The 20,753-nt window shown below is 37.6% G+C and overlaps 1 protein-coding gene across 1 annotated transcript in view; it reads left to right on the plus strand.

The window, feature by feature from the left end:
• dolpp1 (dolichyldiphosphatase 1) overlaps positions 1 to 20,518 on the plus strand; it is a 30,618-nt gene extending 10,100 nt beyond the window's left edge. The window contains exons 2-8 of the mRNA XM_059994179.1: positions 1,643 to 1,743; positions 2,940 to 3,024; positions 5,150 to 5,249; positions 7,842 to 7,940; positions 9,941 to 10,069; positions 11,293 to 11,382; positions 13,597 to 20,518. Of these exons, the coding sequence (XP_059850162.1) occupies positions 1,643 to 1,743; positions 2,940 to 3,024; positions 5,150 to 5,249; positions 7,842 to 7,940; positions 9,941 to 10,069; positions 11,293 to 11,382; positions 13,597 to 13,633 (641 nt within the window). The 3' untranslated portion in view covers positions 13,634 to 20,518. The remainder of the gene's footprint in view (positions 1 to 1,642; positions 1,744 to 2,939; positions 3,025 to 5,149; positions 5,250 to 7,841; positions 7,941 to 9,940; positions 10,070 to 11,292; positions 11,383 to 13,596) is intronic.
• Positions 20,519 to 20,753: the final 235 nt, after the last annotated feature.

Below are 20,753 nucleotides of genomic sequence, written 5' to 3' on the forward strand. Positions count from 1 at the left end.
CGGGAGAGGTTCCGGAGAATTGGAGGGTTGCAGATGTTGTTCCCTTATTCAAGAAAGGGAGTAGAGATAGCTCAGGAAATTATAGACCATTGAGTCTTATTTGGTAAGTTGATGGAAAAGATCATGAGAGGCAGGATTTATGAACATTTGGAGAGGCATAATATGATTAGGAATAGTCAGCATGGCTTTGTCAAAGGCAGGTTGTGCCTTACGAGCCTGATTGAATTCTTTGAGGATGTGGCTAAGCACATTGATGAAGGTAGAGCAGTAGATGTGTATATGGATTTCAGCAAGGAATTTGATAATTTGCCCCAGAGTAATAAACTAGGAGGTTTCATTTAGTATGAGAAACATTAATTTGAAGAATCAAGAGCATGTATTTAAAACTCAGTGAAGCATTACAAATGAAGAACCTGAAATGCTAAAGATGTGTTTTGCAAATTCAAAAAATAATTATTTTCCGTTCATTATTTTTCTACTTAGTTCTTTTCTCTTATAGAAAACTGCCATGTATACACTGATTCTACACTATCCACAATTGGGAGTGAATAATAAATACAGCATTGCCCATTTTGTATCCCCACCACAAGTTATCAGGATCAAGGTTAATTGTTTGTCTGGAACATGTATTCTCTCAATTATGTCATGCAGAAGGAGGCAGTTCAACTCTAAAAATGTTCTACTTGTCATGTTCCACATTTTTGATTTTTCTTATTTTTCTATAGTCATAGTAGATTCATGATGAATTAACTACTAACACCATTTCAAAAGCAGTGTATAAAATGGAGCTCCTCTCCTCTGGCTCTTGATAATTTCCTACAGTAATCTCTATTAAATACATAGCCTATGAGGCTGGTTGAAACAGATTTAAAATTGTCCTCAAAAATCAATAAGTGATGCAAAGCAGGAACCCCTTTTGGCTCAATGTGCATGTGGTGATGGAGTAAAAATAATTGTGTGGGCTGGTCCAATAGTACAGAAATTATGCTGTAGTCAGATGCAATCCTACCCTTGACATCTACAATAGGTTATTAAATGGTGACTGCAAGTTTATTAGCTCTAATAAGCTGTTATTTTTCTATTGATTTAACAATTTGAATGAGAAATGTTCTTCTGAGTGTACCGTGCTTTCAGTACTGTGCTTGTACTGTAAGCACAGATGGTTTATATTGGATTGGTGCTTGAACCAACTACATTCGACTCAAAACAAAATGGTAACGAAAGTGGAAGTACTATATAACAATTTGAATTTATTTACAGCTTTTTAATGTAGTAAAATGATTATAGAAGTATTACTTTTATATTGAATCACATTAAAAGCAAGTTTAAACACAAGTTTTAAGGAGTGTTTTATAGGATAAGGGAGAGAGCGGTTGAGGGAGAGAATTCCAGAATTAAAAACATTACAGCTAAAAGTCTGGCTACCAGTTGGTTGGTACAGTGCTTTAAACATTATGTGAATGTGGAGTTCTAAGCTTCTAGTAAAAGAGAAAGGGAGAAAACGAGAAATAGAGTTGTAGTGTAGCCCAGAAAATTTTCAACTGAACAACACTGAGAAGAGTTTAAGTACTAAGCATTTGCATTTTTTTTAATCATTGTGCTGCAAAATCCTAAAAGTACACTAATATTTTTGGCTCTTCAGATGACCTTGCAGGAAAGGTGCTTGCATATTTAAGTCTCGTGCCAGTATTTATCCTTATTGGTTTCCTCACACTCATCGTGTTTAAAAGGGAGCTACATTCTGTAAGTATAGAAATTTTTAAAAAATATTTCCATGTTAATAACTAGGAATGTTTGTTATTTCGGGACTGATTACCGAAAGCAACTTTTGTTTGCCTTTTTAATATAGTGCTTAATATTATAAGTGCTATTTTACTATCCCTTAGTGATGAGTATTTGTAATTCATAAAATATATTATTGCAATTTGATTTGTTCATTTCATGTACCATCAATTCACTTATTAATCTATGCTCTTTGTATCATTAGAATTATAGGGATTGTGTTCTGTACACTGTCAGTTCCCAAGAGCACATTGATGAGTTGTTTTTGAAGAATCTCATTTCATTGGTGGGTGGTGTTGGAGCGGAAGTAAAATAGATGGAATATATGATGGTTGCAAAAAAAAATGGAAGATGCACTGTTCTCTAGTGTGGTCGGTGTGTTTAACGCTGTGCTTTTAACCCGCTAGAACACGTTGTTCTTCTCTTTCCGAGCAAGCTGGATATTCTTATCAGTCATTCCTTAAAAACAGTTGTTGGTCTCTCCAAGCAAACTGAAAACTTCCAGTAGAAAATTTGCAAACACAAAGCAACAATGAATGTGCAATGTCCTGTGCAATTAACACTATACCAACTATAACCAATTACCAATATACCAAGTTGTGTTTTATCTGTGGAATCCTGCCCACTCTGTGTGCTCAACTATGCAAGTTTTAATACGGCACAAGCATGAGATTAAGGATGTGATCAAGATTTGGAGTTGAATTAGATGAAGCAGATATTGAGAAAACAAATGAAAACATGATTGCCTTCCCATTGCCCTGGGATAAAATAGAAGCTGATGGAATAATACTGCTTGCCCATTCTGTTACCTTCTCAGTTGCCTTGTTTGACTCAAATTATTGTCCTGCATCTCAAAGGATAATGTATGATGTATAATAATAGTTTCTAATAATTTTACTTTGTAGTAATCTCTGAACATTTCACAAGTTGCATTGTTAAGTTGATTGTTGGATTGCTCCAATTCTATCTACAGGTGTTGAAGTGATTTGGAAATGTCTTTCTTTAGGGTCAGGTGTAATGGTAAAAAGTGAAAGAATACAAGTCCTCTGCAATCAAGCTATTGAAGCTCAGGAAATACCTTTCTGATTTGGATGATGGAATGGCTTGAAGTGTGAATTGAAAATGTCAAAAATCTAAAATCTGTTGTTTTGTTTCAGATTTCATTCCTCTGTGGTTTGGTACTAAATGAAGGCTTCAACTGGGTAATTAAGAATGTTATCAAAGAGCCCAGACCTTGTGAAGGTGAGACCCATTCAGAACATTATGTTTTTCACTTATTTAGGAGTGAAATAATGCTCCTTTTGAGATCTTTCTTCAAAAATGAGATTGCTGTTCTTTGTAATGGTACTGAAAATGTACTGGACAGACTTACAAAATAGCATTTATGGTACTGAAGTCTAAGGACTGAATATGAATTAGTTAAAACAACACACATTAAAATGCTGGAGGAACTCAGCCAGACAGCATCAATGGAAATGAATAAACTGTTGACGTTTTGGGCTGAGACCCTTCTTCAGCTGCTTTAGCATTTTGTGTGTGTTGCTTTGGATTTCCAGCATCTGCAGACTTTCTCGTGTGTATACATTAGTTAAAAGTATTTACTGAGCTTGATGGTCATGGATTTGGATTTGTAACTTGTTACTTGACAAATTTTGGCATGACTTGTTGATTCCATTGCCTTTCATCTGATTTAGTAATTCCTACAAGCTATTGCAATCTATTCTTATTTGAAAAATAGTTTTGACTTTTTTTTGACCTGTCAAGATGATATACTTCACTGAATGTGTTCATTGTTGTTAGTTAACTTCCGGGGGTGGGGGTGGGAGAGTTGTTAGCATACTCCTAAACAGTAGGTAGATTGTAGCCATGTTCTTTATGATGAGTTCCTTATCGGTTGAACCATTAGAGCTTGTTAGTGGCAGAAGAGAATGGCACTAAACAAGATGTAGCTCAAAAGAATGGCTTTTAAAATGCTCTATAACACAACACGTCCCAAAAAAAACCTAGTCATCAGTACTGAGCAGTTCTGTCAGCAAAGGACAAATAATTTGTGGGGTGAAGAATATTTTTTAGGATTGATTCTGAAGGATGGTTTTATCATTTAGTTGGTGTCTTTGTCATTTTGCTTGTATGAAGTTCGTGCACTTGGTCGTGGTTGTCTGTTAGGAAACCTGTGTGGGTGAGTTTTTAAAGTGGAAAAGCCATTGCACGGAGGCAGTTCCACTCTCAACCTCAGAAGTCTGGGATCAGTGGTATGAGCAAGCGTCACAAACAGGTCTTCCTTGTTTGCAGTGGATGGCTGTGACACTTCTGTGCCTTGTCGTGCCCTTCACTCTCCATGGAGTGTTGCAGTGTTCCTGGCCATTGGATTTCACTGTAGATCTCATCTGCTCACATAGCTGACTTCACATACTAGAACAGGCATGTCCCTATTTGACTAGGCTATAAGACCCATTAGCTACACTCAGCTGGTTTAGTGTGCCTGTTGAAGCAGTGTACTGGGGTGTGGCTGCTGTCACATGCAAACAGCTACTTGGAGCCACAGGTGAGAGCTGAATTTTCAATGGGGACCAAAGGTGAGGACTGGATATAACAAGTCCCTTCACCAGAGGTGTTTTCTCTCCCTGGACTCCCCATACATCCAGTACTACTATTGTAGTACTTACTATAATGTCTAAATAAAAGCAATCTGAGCATTTAATTGTTTTGTGACATGAAGGAACTTTTATTCCTGGTAGACTGAATTAGTAATGTTGCCAGCAGTTCACTACTTATGATGAAGTTTTCTTTGAATTGGAATTTAATAATATAAATCCAATTATTGTAATACAGCTGCTCACCTTTTAAAACAAAAATGAAGTGGCACTAGGTGTATTCTGTGTTCAGAGGCAGATGATACTCAGAATGCCACTTTGCAAAGGCTCCTATAACATTAGGGTTGATAAATTTGCACAGACTTCTCAAGTGTAAAACAGCAATCTGAAATAGTAGAAAATGCTGAAATTCTTGAGCAATATTTGTGAAGTGGGAAGTAGAATTAGCAATGAAAGGTCATTGATCTGAATTATTAAATATTTCTCACTCCTCCTATGCTGTTGGACTTAATAATTTATAGCATCTTCTCATTTTTAAAAGCTATTCAAATATTTATTTTAAAAAGTACTGAAGACTAAAAAAAGATAATAAATCTCCATTAATTCCGCACCCTCTGATTATCATGGTTTTGTTAGTTCATTTGACGTCATAATATAAATCCCCTTAATGAAGGGTTGAACCCGTACTAACTGTAATAACCATATATTAATACCCATGATTGTGAGAAAGATTGTTACTTCATGTTGCAAATGTCTCTTAATTACTTTTACAGGTGGTCATGATAACTTGTTTACAGAATATGGAATGCCCTCCAGTCATTCCCAGTTCATATGGTTCTTTTCCATCTACTCACTCCTATTCCTTTATTTAAGGTGTGTATATCTCTTTGATAGATTTCCTAGTTTGATATGCATGTCCTTCACTCTCTGGGCCTGTACTCACTAGAGTTTAGAAGAATGAGGGGGATCTGAAGGCCTTTGACAAGGTACTGTACATGAGGCTGCTTAACAAGGGCCCATGGCATTTCATGAAATATACTAGCATGGATAGAAGATTGGCTGATTGGCATAAGGCTAAGGGTTGGAAAAGGGGACCTATCCAGTTGGCTGCTGATGACCAGTGATGTTCTGCAGCGGTCGGTATTGGGACCACTTCTTTTTATGTTGTAGGTCAGTGATTTGGACGATGGAATCGATGGCTTTGTGCATATCTTTGCAGACGATACAAAGATGGAGGAGCAGGTGGTGTTAAGGAAGTAGGAAGTCTGCAGAATGACTTGGACAAATTGGGAGAGTGGGCAAAGAAGTGGCAGGTGGAATATAGTGTAAGCACTTTGTTGAAGGAATGAAAGTGTAGACTATTTTCTAAATGGAGAAGATTAAAGAAGAGACTTGAGAGACGGTGTGCAGAATTCCCTGAAGGTTTCTTGCAGGTTGAGTCAGTGGGAAGCAAGTCAAATGCAATGTTAGCATTCATTTCGAGTGGACTAGAATATAAGAGCAAGGATGTGATGCTGAGTCTTTATAAGGTATTGGTCAGAGCATACTTGGAGTATAGTGAGCAATTTTGAGCTCCTTATTTAAGAGAAGATGTGCTGGCATTGGAGAGAGGGTCCAGAGGAGGTTCACATGACTGATTCTGGGAATTGAAGGGTTAACACATGAGGTGTGTTTGGCTCTGGGCCGATACTCGCTGGAGTTTAGAAGAATGAGGGGGATCTGATTGAAACCTATCAACTATTGAAAAGCCTAGACAGTGGATGTGGAGAGATTATTTCCTATAGTAGATTAGTTTAGGACTAGAGGGCACAGCCTCAGATTAGAGGGATGTCTATTTAGAACATGGAAAGGAAGTTCTTCAGCCAGAGGGTGGCGAATCTGTGGAATTCATTGCCATGGATGGCTGTGGAGGTTAAGTAATTGAGTATATTTAAAGCAGAGGTTGATAGATTCTTAGTCAGTGTTAAAAATTATGTGGAGAATGCGGGAGAATGGGGTTGAGAAGGATAATAAATCAGCCATGATAGAATGGCGGAGCAGAGTCGACGTCTGAGTGGTTTAATTATGCTGCTCTGTCTGGTGGTCTTGTGATGCCATGGGGATCGTTCTGTTTGCAACTCTGTCTGAAATGGAGGGGCCGCTGCACAGAGTCAGAAAAAAACACAAAGTTGTAAACTCAACCAGCTCCAGCATGGCCACTGGCTCCCCAGCATCGAGGACACCTTCAAAGGGTGGCATCCATCATTAAAAATCCCCATTAACCAGGACATGCCCTCATTGCTACTATCAAGGAGATGGTATTGGAGTGTGAAGACTCTCACTCAATATTTCAGGGACAGTTCCTTCCCCTCAGCCATCAGATTTCTTGACTTAGCCAAGAACCATGGTTGCACAAATTGACAAGGATATTCATGTGGTAGGAGGGCACCTTGTGAATACATAAAGCTCCATCTCCAATTGGTACCCACTTGTCAAGCTGCTGCTTCTTGAGCAGTCCCTTAGGATCAAGGATGTCTTGGTTTTGTTGAGGTCAGACTCTTTATTTTACATAGAGATGCTGTGTGGAGTAGGCCCTTCAAGCCCCTTTGAGCTGTGTTGCCCCAGCAATCCTTGATTTAACCCTAACCTTGTTACAGATATCTGGTACCTTTTGCCCTGAGACAGTTGGGTAGGTATGATGCAAAATCATGTGTTTCTTTCTGTCACTTGTGTGGGCTACTGTATGCTCCTGATACGTGGACGAGTACTGCCCTGAAAGCTCTTTCTCCATATTGAATGTAGCAGCAAGTCAAGGCAATGGAAAAGTACCATCAATTGCATCAATGTAAAATTCACCAATACTGCCGGAAGGATAAACAAACCAATTTTAGTATCAGCTCCCAGGCCAACACTTGCAGCATTGAGGCCCTAATTATTTTCTATTTGGTTCCCTGGGGCAGGCCAAATTTCAATGTGATGCTTTATTCTGAGTTATGTAGGAAGAGATTAAATACTTCCTGTCTCTCTCCTCCCCCCCCCCACAATCTGTGGTAAAATCTGCAAGATTCTCAGTAGCCTGATCAATGACCTCAGGACTGAAATGTGGAAAAAGATGGCTTCAGTCTCAAGCGGTTATATAGATGATACTCAAATCCTTCATTCCTCCTTCACTATCTTAATTTTCACTGTTTTAACATTGATATTGTACTTTTCAACTATTTGGTCTCAAAGCGTAGACTTCCTCACTTAATTGCTCTGCCTCGCAACTGTTCATTCAAGCTTCCTGCTTAAAATCTACCACTTTAACCTAATTTTGATATGTCCTAACAGATCCTTACTTTGCTTTTAAGCATTTTTTTTTTGATAATACCTCTGCAGGGTCTTTTGGGTACTTTAGAATTTTGCAGCTGCAGAAACTATATTATTGAGTCATGAGGTGAAAATTTCAACGCATTTAAAAAGAGTCGTATTTGATCCTTTCTCTAGAATGCACCAAACAAACAATGCTAGATGTTTAGACCTGTTGTGGAGGCACATTTTATCCATTTGTTTGCTGACTGTGGCCTTCCTCGTCTCCTATAGTAGGTAGGTAATATCTTGTCTTCCAATAGATTGATTGAGGTGTTGTTTTTCTTTATGAAAACAGTGGTTTTGCATGTATTCTATGGTGTGATGTTTGCTATTATTGTATAATTAAAGTGTGAAAGTGTTTTGTTCAGGCCATATTGCTAAGTAAACAACCTTGGACACACTAATATTTTAATTTTTCAGTGATCTGATGAGGTAACTACCTGGGAACAGCAGAATTTCTTTCTTCTATTGAGGAATACCCAACACTAAGGGTATCATTGTCCTTTGTATAAAAATGTTTAATCTTTAACAAAATATGATAGATGAAAGCATCATATTCAATATTTTGCACAAGTCAGATTTTCATAAAGCTTATATAATCCTGGTGGTAACAAGTATGCATGAGTACAAATGCATATTTTTATCTGTAATTTCTGACATTGCATAAATTTCTGCAGTGTGTGAAGCTGAAGACAAGCATGCCCAAACAGCTTCTTCACTACCTTGTCTATCTGTGTCTCTGCTTCCAGGAACACTACTTATACCCCTAGGACTCTGTTCTTTGACATTCTCTGGGGCACTATAATTTAGGCCATAAGACATAGGAACAGAATTAGGCCAACTGGCTCATCACGTCTGCACAACCATTTAATCATGGCTGATCCTTTTTCTCCCCTCCTCAGCCCCTCTCCCCGGCCTTCTCCTCCATAACTTTTGATGCCGTATCCAATCAAGAAACTATCCAACTCTGCCTTAAATACACCCAATGACCTGGCCTCCACAGCTGCCTGTGGTATTAAGTTCCACAAATTCACTACCGTCGGCCTAAAGAAATTTCTCTGCATCTCTGTTTTAAATGGACTCCCCTATATCCTGAGCCCCCCCCCCCCCCCCCCAACCATAGGAAATATCCTTTCCATATCTACTCTGTCCAGGCCTTTCTACATTGGAAAGGTTTCAATGAAATTTGCTCCCGCCCTTACTAAATTCTAGTGAGTTCAGATCCAGAACCATCAAACATTCCTTGTATGATGGCCCTTTCATTCCCAGAATCATCCTTGTGAACCTCCTCTGACCCCTCTCCAACGCCAGCACATCTTTTCTTACATAAAGAGCCCAAAACTGTTCACAATACTCAAGGTGAGGCCTGCTCTTATATTCTAGACCTCTTGAAATGAATGTGAACATTGCATTTGTCTTCTTTACCACCAACTCGACCTACAAGTTAACCTTAAGGATGATCTGCATCTCAAATTTTTGGATTTTCTCCCCGTTTAGAAAATAATCTGCATATTTATTCCACTACCAAAGTGCATGACCATGCATTTTCCAACATTCTATTTCATCTGCTTCTCACCTGCCCATTCTGCTAATCTGTCAAAGTCCTTTTGTAGCCCACCTGTTTCCTCAGCACTACCTGCCCCTCCACCAATCTTTGCATCATCTGCAAACTTGCCAACAAAGCCATCTATTCCATCATCTAAACCATTGATAACTAACCATGCTAGTAACTTTCCGTAATATCATGGGCTCTTAACTTAGTAAGTAGCCTCGTGAGGCATCTTGTCAAAGGCCTTCTGAAAGTCCAGATGTACAACACCCACTGCATCCCCTTTATCTATGCTACATGTAATCTCCCCAAAGAATTCCAACAGGTTAGTCAGGCAAGAATTTTCCCTTAAGGAAACCACGCTGACTTTGTCCTATCCTGTCCTGTCTCGGTCTGTGTAAGTCCTGCTTTAGTTTAATATATCAAATTGTAACACTTTGCACTTGTCAGATTTAGATTACATTTGCCATTTATTTTGCACACTTTGCCTGTTGCTCTAGATTCCACCCTAAACTTGGATAATCCTGTCTATTGTGCTTCCAAGTTTGGTGTCATCTGCAAACATGCCAACTATCCAAACAGAGCTGAATAGTTGGTGCAGATATTGCATTGTAGGTCATTCAATCTATAGTAAGATTCTACAGCTAATTTTTTTTTCAAAGGGATTCTATGTTTGGTCTTACAGAGTCTATTTGATGTACCATTCCTGGAGCCAAGTGATATATGGAGTTATAGCAGGTGGGGCAATGGGAGCAGCCTGGTTTATCTTTACACAAGAGGTACTAACGCCACTATTCCCTAGGATAGCTTCGTGGTAAGTGTCCTAAACTTTAGCATTCACTTGGGGATAATACAAAGTTGTTCATTTAAAACTGATTACATAGTCTGTCTTCTAGGATTAGAACAGATACATTTGGATCATGGAATTGTATCTCAAAATAAATATTTTAGAAAGGGCAGGGTTAGAACAATTTCTCAACTCCACTGTCTTGTTCCTCGCCTGCTGGTTAATAGTCCCTGAGAGGAAAAGATGGGTTAATGATTTAGGTGAGCAATTCATTATAAAGTTTTTAATGTGGGCTGAATTTCTGAAAGCCTGGTGAAAGATAGTTCAATTATTGCTTGTACTTGGTGGGGGGGGGGGGGGGGTTGCCAGAAGAATGGCAAGTGGTATACATAACAACTGTTTTCCAATTTGTTAACATTTTGTTTCCAATATGGGCAAAGTCTACCTCCTGACACTGAACAGCCCTTGGGCCAAATGGCAGACAGCATTTACAACAAGCAATCAAGACATTGTTGACTAGACCACTGGAATGTGTGCCTTTCGGCCAGCAGCAAGAATGGTTTGATGTTTCTGAGGCAGTGCTTACGACTCCTCTTTTCAGCAGTGCTGAGGGGGAAGTGAGCACTAGTTTAAGTGACTTGTTTCCTCATTTTAACATCTGGCCAAAAGCAAAGGAAGAGATTTTCCAAGTGTGGGGTGCATCTAATCAAGAGGACCAGACCTGTGGGAACAGGCCTGCATACAAGTCTGCAAACAAGCTGTGAACCTGTACTTTGGCCTCCCTGTATATCTAGAAAACAAAAAAGCATCTAGTTGGGATATGATGCGTGGAAAGCTGATCACATTGATTTAGACCAGAGTTTCCTAACCTTTTTTATGCTGTGGACCCCTACCATTAACCAAGGGGTCTGTGGATCCCAGGTTAGGAATCCCTGGTTTAGACCATCATAACTTACTGAAAAGTAACATGAAATTGACTTTCTTTGAAATGAATTTGAAGATGACTTAAAGTGAAGGTAAAGTGTCAAGATCGAGGGCAAAGACCAGTATATTTGAAGCCGGGTTCATCTCCCTTTGGAGAAATGTGTATTCTGGCATGCTGGAAGAAACAGTATACTTGTTGTGACTAGTGAATTTGGATGTCATGCTGTTCATTAGAAGTTATGCCTCACTGGATTCTTTGTTGCAATTTGACCTGGCACCAAATGTCAGTGATTTTTATTGTACTGTTACTTTTCCTCATAATTTAGGCCAATCTCGGAATTTTTCCTGATACGGGACACAAGCCTGATTCCAAATATTCTCTGGTTTGAGTACACAGTCACAAGGTCAGAAGCAAGGTAAGGTGATAAATTTGAATACTTGCATTCATGCTGTTCTGAATAAATCTTGTTTTTGTATTAAGTATCTTTTCAAGTTTTACTGTATGGCAATAATATAAGCATTATATAAAAGATCTCCACTCTTAATTGCAAGAGATTAACCACAAGAAGAAGAGGAATATTTGTATATGAATGCCAGTCAACATTTTTCACGGGACACTTAGTCATCTGGGTGTCTGAAATATAGGAATATTACTCTGCTTTTTAAGGAGCAACTTAGTGGAAGAACACTCTAGTGTTAATGTTCTTGACTAGTGGATAGAAGGTGATGAATTTAAGTCCGAACCTAAAGGATGGCACACGTAATCTAGGTTGATACTTACAGTGGAGTATTTGGGAACTATGGAGAAAATGCATCACTGAGAGATGCCATTTATTTTAGATGAAATATTAAATAGAGGCCTCTGTGGTCTCAGATAGATGTAAAGAGTCAAAAAGCAGGAGAGATAGCTCTCCAATATTTGCTAGGTATTTATCAATCAAGAAATATCAATAATTGTCTTGTTCTTCACATGGCTTGTGTGGGTTTGCTTTAAATGAAATTAGTGATTATGTTTCCTAGATTTCAAAAGAGATTATACTTTGAATGTACTCAATTTGTTCTAAAGCTCTGATTTGTCTTGACGTTATGGAAGAGTCGATAGCAAGTTCTTTAATTGCGTAAAAGCCTAGTAGAATGAGGCAATTTTTCAGTACTTCGGTGCATGCAAATTTGTATTACTTTGATATAGCCAGCTATCACAGCATCAGAAGCCTTCTATTTTGCCATCCAGTGTTATTACACTCAGGAGGACATTAATTTGAATGTTTTTTGAAGCAATTTGGGAAGAATCCCCGCAATGCTTCCTCTATATCTCTTTGACAGAATTAATTACCTTTCCAGATGGATCCAGTGATCAGTTGCTTTCTGTGTCAGATTGATATGAGAGTTACTTATTCCAACAGTGGGCTAATTCACAGCTAAAGAGGATGTTGCTTCCAAACAACAGCTGAACGACACTATACAGGGAATACGTGGATAGTTGATGATGTTAAAAGTATCAGAATTGTATGTTGTGAACAAACTTAACATTGAGCAGCATTTTGATAAACTGGATAAAAGATGCTCTGCTTCACACAGTGTTATCTGCTGTCACAGAAAGTTCACTCTGTAATATCCATGTAGTTTTGCTTTATCCTTGCCCTCAGTTGATACTATTTTCTAATAAAAACTTCATAAGCTTCTTAATTTAAAAAAAAAGAGATATAAACTGTATTGGCCCTTTTTAAACCATTAAAATAAGACCACGCTGATCTTTTGGAACAACTCTTTTCCACCTTTCCCATGGTTCTTAATTCTCTCAGTACTTAAAATTCCATTACCCATGACAGAGCGTCCAGTTATGATCCTGTTCCTCAGAGTATTTCAAATTTACAGCCTCCTCGGTAAATCTCCCTTCTTGCCAAATGCTGATTCCTTATTCTGTCATGACAGGGAAAGCTGTCACTTAGAAGGCCTGCAGGTAAATGTTAAGGCATTATAGATCCTTCTGGTCTTATAAGGTAGTAAAGGTGACTTTACTGGCCACCTTTCTTCAAGAATCGGGTTTAATATCACCAGCATATGCGGTGAGATTTGTTAACCTTGCAACAGCAGTACAATGCAATACATGATAAACAAAAAACTGTCCCTACCATTGCCAATTATGCAGCCTGGATCATGTTCCTTGGTCAGGAAGAGTGAAACAATTGACTGTTTTCAGTAGCTGACCATGGGTTGCTCTGCTTTAGTTGCATGCACTTTAAACGCTGGAATTTCCTTTCTAAACCTCTTTCTTCCTTCAATTCTCTTCGCTCTTTTAAGCCTCTCAAAGTTTTAAGACCTTGATCAAACCTTTGGTCACCTATTCCAAAATTTGTACTAGCCAGATATGAAAATTGTTTGCCAAATGTTCCTGTAGAATGCATCATAATATAAAAGGTACTATGTAAGTGTGAGTTACTGGGTTTTTTTAGTATATCCATTCCCATTCTATCCTGTGTAGCAGTGGTGGATTAGTGAGGAAATAGTTTTCTGTGTATTGTTTATGCCTCCAACTATAGCATTTTAAAACTGAGGACCACAGTAGGGAATTCATTAAAGTGTTAACAATAAGTTAAAAATATTTTTCATTTTTTCTGTCTTCCCCTCAGAAACAGACAACGGAAACTGGGCACCAAGATGCAGTGATGCAAAGTCAGCATCTTTCACTTGGGGGCAGGACTGTGGTGCGAACCTCGAATGAGAGGAAAATCAACAGCAACAAAAACATGTCATTTGAAATTTCATTATTCTTTTGGAAGACAGTCAAAGGCAAGCTGAGATCTGTGTCAACAGTCCAGACACCCTCTGTGATTGCAGTCGGTGTTGATATAGCTTGCTGTTAGCTTTCTACTGCATGTTAGAGTCACGTGGGTACTGGGCTGAACCAGTTTAAATGAAGCACGTGCACACAGGGCCAGTGAAATGTGATATTATTGCATCTGATTCAGGAATGTCATTTTTATTTTAAAGAAAGGCAGCAGGGGAAGGAGTATACTTCACAATATAGGAGTATGAAATATTGTGGAGAAGTGATATTTTTATGACACTGGTTTAAAAACATATTGGAAGAAAAGAAAGATGTAGTTTGTAAATTGTCAATCAGGTGTCTGACATACTAGACTTCTGTAGCAGCCAGAAATATTATAAAGGATCAAGTTGCACTTTAGGAAAATTAATTAGTTTTTTGTAAAGACACTAGTGATATGAATGAGAAAAACTAATGTTTCTTTTTCATTGGTTACAATTACCTGTGATGAACAATGTGGCTTTTAAGAACTCTTTGACTAAGCAGAATTTGGCATTTTTCCCTGCATTATGTTAAGGGACTAATTATGTACATTCTGACATTAACATTGCCTAGCCACACAGAAACAGGATATTCAACATGTTGTGCCCTTTTCTCCCAACTCTTAATGCTGTCAGAATCACTGGTCTAGGCCTTTTGATTTGATGATTTATTATTCAAATCTTAATCTTGGTAAATATTGTGCATTTCAGAAATAGGCACTTTATCTGGGGCCAGGTTTAATAGTAAAGGAACCGGAACTTTGTAGTGAAGAAGGATATAAGAGACTCATTCCTTTCTGAATTGTGTGTTTGATGATCTTTGGAGACTTTTTGCATCGTGTGGATATATTCTTTTGTGCAAAAACTGACCTCAAATTGCACCCTAACTTTGCTGCTGCCATGGCAAGGTGTACAATTTATTTTAGTATCGAGGTGGGAGCTACCTTTTATTCTGAAATCAGTGTTTCATCTCATTTGCAAAGACAGTAGTTTGCATCTTTCACATGTTTGTCCTACATTGATAAGTCTGTAGATTAAAAGCATTAATTCCCTGCTCCACAGACATTGTTGATTTTTGTCAATTGAGTAGAATCCATGGATTGCGTTCCAAACTAAAACCACATAGCCACGCCTTTACCAATGTAACAGTGCATCATGTCTGTTTTTACTTCACAGACAGTGTTTGTTATTTTGTATCAGCTGGTACACATTTCCCTTCCAATAACCAAAGGTACTGGTTTCAATTGGCACTCAAGGCCAGAACACAAATAGGAATTGCTGTACTTTAGAGAGTGATGTGTTTTGGATAGAGTTTAAATTAGAGCCCCGTTTTATTTCTTGAGTAGATGTAAAAGATTCGACAGTACTATTTTTAGAAGAACCACTGGAGTATTCCACAACATTATGGCCAATGTTTCCCCCTTTATTCAATATGTTAAAAAGCAAAATTATTTAGTTATTATTGCATTTTGTTGAATCATATCAAGCACATTTCTTTGCAACAGTGACGATATGCCTTAACGTGCTTATGGTAGACTTGCAAAGGGCATGAAATATACTACACAAACACAGCTCTTCCTGTTTTTTTTTAAATAAGATGTGCTAGGATAGAATTTTCTGGCATTGTGGTACATTCTAGATTCCTGCGTGTTCCTGCAATAAAGGCATGGATCATATTGACCACTGCTGCCCATAAATGGTACAAACATTAAACCCAGTGAAATACTGTCAGTTGAATTGGGAAATGTGCCTGCTAAAATGTAACTGTAGCATTCAGCTACTCTTGAACGTTTTATTTCTGAGGCCATAGAGTAACTTTCAGACAATGTGATTTGTCAAATTTTGCTCTCTTGAGTACTTGACATTCACCTGAAGTCCACCATTTTGCAATTGTGGTACAGATCCTAATCCAGTATGCTCATGGTGATGAGGAATTTATTTAGCCCTGTTACCTGTTTGCTTGTTAGTAACCTAATGGGAAAATCAGTACTTTGATTTAGTTTTAGATTTGGGGTACAGTGCATAAGTAATAGGGGAATGTGTAGGCTACTGGTAATACCTTTCTATGGAAATATCTACCTTGGAACAGTGCAGCTTGGTTTGCTATGTTTCTCTGAGCTGGTTGGTCATCAAGATTAACCTAATGCTGTTTAGAGATAGGAATTAATATTGGATCCATGTGCAGAGAATGACTGTGTGAGTAAAGTCACAGGGCAATTGTTTGATGTACAGGCCATTGGTAGTGAAAGATTTATTCTCAACCTGTTTATAGACAGAATTCCAAAGCAGGTTATTGTCACCTGTATTAGCTAGTATATAGGTAGGATCGTGTTTATTTTTAGTATTTCAGTATACAATTATGAAACAATTGATATTTTGATTTAAAAGATTTCGTGTAATGTATTTCTCATTTTAAATAAATGTTTGAAAATTAAGGTGTTTGAAATTACATAGAAAGGAAGGAGGGAGTTTTATTTTTGCACAGTTCAAGCAGAATAGTCATGACTACCCATTCTCTCTAAACATTTGTGGACTGCCAGTCAGTTGCCTGTTAAAAGGTTGAGCTTGAACTTGTCGTTAGCCAGAGACCGTATTCACTACATGGGTGAGTTTATTTTAAAAAAATAAACTTGGAGGGGTGTGAAGGAATAGTTGATTTTTTGCGTGAAGGGAGCAAGGTATGCAATAATATTCTTTATTTTTCTTCTTTTATTTGGGTTATTTCTCATTTTAATGTGATGCATTTCCCTCTTTTGATTGTGATATGTACTTCAATTGGTGCTGTTTTGCTTGCTAATAAGTAAGCTTAAGTATAAAATATGAGTATACTAAAATCAAAGAAATAAGTGTAAAATGTCACACCAGCTTGCTCACTAGGAGAATTTTAAGTTGCTCAGGATGGGAAGTACAGCCTTTACTTCTGCAAATACAACTAAACGTAGCTAACTGGCTTAAAGATTTAATAGCTATTCTGCTTTCTAATCTAGATATTTAGGGTGGAGATGAAGTCAAGGAGATGGGTAGTAGGTTGATTGAAACATTTGTTTCTGATCAGTGTCCCATAACCAGTTTGTGCATGAGGGTGAGTATCAAGCTTGGCTGTGTGTTACCCGCAGCTAGATAACCTAGCAGTGAGTGCAAAGAATTAATAATTGGATATATTACCTAGAATCTGTAGAACTGTTACTCTGCAAAGGAAAAAGCCAAATGGAATGAATTGGTCTCTGCTGCTGTCTGTGTGGAGTTTGCATGCTCTCACTGTGACTCTAGGTTTCTGCAGATACTCTGCTTTCCTCTCATATCCCAAAGATTGATCGGTTAATTGTTGCTGTAGATCATCTCTAGTGTTTGTTAGTGGTGTGAGAATCATGATGGAGCTATGTGAGAGGAGGGAATAAGTGGTGGAATGGGGGAGATGGGATTGGTCTGATAGGCAACATAGTTTTAATAGTTTGAATGATCTGCATTTGAAAATATGTGAAAAAAGAACAGTGGAGACTGACAAATGATGGCTGCATTTTTTTTAAGTAATGCATTTAATTTTTGGCCTATCTTTTTATATCTTGTGTTCATTTATTCTTTCACCTTTGCTCACTTTCATATTATATTAATTCAGTCTGTTGTCAAGACTTTGTACACGTCAGTGAATTTCCAGAATAGGGAAATTGTACTTATTCCAGTTAGCTTAATATTTTTAAACTTGGAAGAACACTTTTCTTGTGTAGGTGCTATAGTGGTGTGTGATTAATATTTCTTTTGTGTGTTGATAAGTTTTTAAGCATTGTTTACTTGTTAAAATGTTATGCTCCTGAGTTGGTGCTTGTATAACTGATTTCTGTTTTTTGTTCATGACCCTTGATCCTTTTTGTGACTTTGCAGTGGTTCCTAATGAATTTCATCATATCATCTGCAACAAAATTGTGAGTCAAAATAAGGCAGTACTGATAGTTTTAAATATGCTAGTGTTCTTGAGTGTGCTGATCATTACTTCAAGCAGGATAAAAACAGTGATGGAAATAATCACTAAATAATTACTAAGGTCATGACAATCACTTTAACCTGATACTGCTAAGTAGCGCCAAGTTAATTATTCCTGGTGGGGTTTTTTCTTATCCCTCTTAAATCATTAGTACTCTTGGTAAATTGTTTCTAATTTACTGAGTTGCATTTCTAAAGTAATCTAGAACCACAGACATGGCACAAATGCTAGCCTCTGATAATTTAGTCTTTCAGTTTGATGCTAAACCTGCCATTTCATCCTTTAGATCTTGCATATTCTCAATAGCTTCTGAATGTAAAGTATACATTGTTTAAATGATTTAGGGGAAAATACTGAAACCTTGATATATTCTAGGGTTTTTAAAATCTTGCAGTAAAGTTTGCTGCTGGTTTGACTGGCAGGATGTTACCCCGGCTTAGAGTCTCATATCACGTAAAATATCCTTGGTGTTTTAATAGGAGTAGAAGCAGTATTATAATGTGTTTTACCTCAGTGTGCTCGAAGCCCAGTTTTTGTTCATTTTTAAAGTATCTTGTAGAATAAACCTAATTTGAGAGGTAAATTGTTTAATGTTTCCAAGTTCAGCTCAGAGCAAATAATACCCAAGACACTGTAAGAGTGGAATTTATGAATACTAAGGTGGGAGTCTATGTTTGACAGCTCACAGATCAGTGCTTCAGAAGTGCACACAGTAGGCTGGGGCGGTGGTTAAAGTGAATTCGATCAGATCTATTCATAAGAGAATTTGTTAATTTTTCTTGGATATAGTAGATTTTTTTAAATCTGTGATCCTTCTGGTTGGATAACTAACCAGCTCTCACTGTCTAGTGAGGAACATGTCTGCTATGTAAATGTTCCTTTTTTTTATCAAATTAAAAAATGTAAAGTAATTGCTATTCAGGTACACAATGAAGGGCTATTTTGAAAAGTGCTTCCTCTAGATGTAGCACGTTTTTGTAGTTTGGCTTCTTGTATTTTGTTAGTGTGGTGTTCACAATGTGATTGCCTTATATGGTGCACTGTACCTTTTTATGCTCTGTATTGCTGTTTGTAAACTTAAATCAATTTCTAATGTGGGGATGGGGATTGGAAAAGAGGCCACAGGTGAAAGGTTGATGGCTATCTGGTTGCATAGTCTCCTTTTTAATAGACTATTAACATTCCATGCTGAATTTATCATGATGGTTTGGATTTGTATGACCCGAGGTCAAATATGAACAAAATATTCATTTGGAATACAGCATAAATTGAAATTTGGAGCTTAGGCTCACTAAGAATTGCTCCCTCTGGATACCCAGAGCCAGGTGGTAGAATCAAACTAGATTACTCCTTTCCAGAAGCTATTGCCAACCTATTAGGATCGTGCTCAACAGACCTTGACTCCATTTATAGGACAATGACAATTTCCACTTCAATATAGAATGTGCAGGTACTTTTTATCAAGTAATCGCTAATATTTAATATTATGGCGTATCCTCTGTGTAAATGAATGGACTCTTTACAAAGGTATGTGCATCTTAGTCAAACAAGTTCTTGTGAAAAATCAAGTCACTATATTGGGTAGGCAGGATTTTTCTCATTGATTTCTCTCTTCTCTCAGTAGGGATAGGTAGATTTGCAACAAATAAATGCAACTTAATGTTTTATATGGTGACTGCAAACTGGTTTTTAGGTTTTAAAATCATTATTGCTTGGACCATATTGCAAAAACTTAGAACATTACTTTATTCACAACTGATTCCTACTTAAACTAGTATGTCTTATTCCATTTCCAGCCTTCTGTTTGGGGAGATGAATGGTTATCATTCTGTCTATGTTTTTCCATTTATTTTGGCCATTTCATAATATTTTGGGACTAAATAGTTAAATTGAAATACTTTATCGGTGCTGTTATTTTTTTTTGTATACCTGAACTCTAGTTTATCTTCGGCAAGAGTGGTAGAGGCTTTGAGTTGATGTTGCACCCTACCCTGATCAGTGATTTAAGCTAACAATGCTATAATCAGAAGGGTCTAGCTATTTAACATCTCTTAAAAACATGGTACTGAAGACCATTTGTGCCATCATGTAAATACTGGCTTTTAGCAAGAGCTAGTGAGTCCTCCACCTCCATTGATGTTTGAGACCTGCAGTTGAATTCACCTGAGCTTGATGCAATCAAAACCTTTGCTTATTCTGAGTGGCCAGACATTGAGTTTATTTCCAATTTAACTCTTTACAAAAAAGTTTTATCAGAGCCAGAAGTTTTGTTATGAGAAACAAATGTCGTGGGCATTTTGGATCAAAGTACACATTGGATTGTGTAGTTTTATTTTCCTAGCAATGGAGCAGCTTTCTCCATTAATCACAATTCTGCAAAGTTTTCTTTTTATTCCCCTCCCCCCACACTTCCTCTTCATGAGTGACACTATGTACCATCAGCATGAAGTGAAATTGGTAAAGTGAACAGTAACTTGAGACTGGTAATATGGGTCAAGTATCCAAACTGAATATTTAAAGCAAATTCTGCTTGAAACTTATTTTAACCAGAATGGAATTGGACTCTTAAAAAATAATAATTAATCTCCTGTGCCTCTGGGGTAAAAGTAAGCTGCTATCTAATTTAGACTTTGGTTTGAAACTATCTTAAGCTGGTTGAACAAGTCTCTGTAAGGCATCAACTTTAAAGGAAATGTGCATCAATGTTCCAATTGTATTTTATGGCAAATACAATGCTTGCCTGTCATAATGTTTTCTTCGCTGTGGTCTTTGCCTGCTTTAGTGATAATAGGTAAGGAATTCTAGTGAGTGGGAGACACAAACCGGTAAGTTGGATATAGAGTCCTGGTTTGTTTCCAATACATCCTTACAGTCAAGGTAAACTATTTGTAAAGAAAAACTAACAGAAGATGGGCTGTCCCCTTTCCCACCACCTCTGGGTGAATGGAATGGAAGGCTGTTGTAGCATAAACTAAGGGCCTATTTGCATTCCAGTCCTGG

Source organism: Hypanus sabinus, chromosome 18, assembly GCF_030144855.1.
Source record: "Hypanus sabinus isolate sHypSab1 chromosome 18, sHypSab1.hap1, whole genome shotgun sequence".
Lineage (NCBI taxonomy): Eukaryota > Metazoa > Chordata > Chondrichthyes > Myliobatiformes > Dasyatidae > Hypanus > Hypanus sabinus.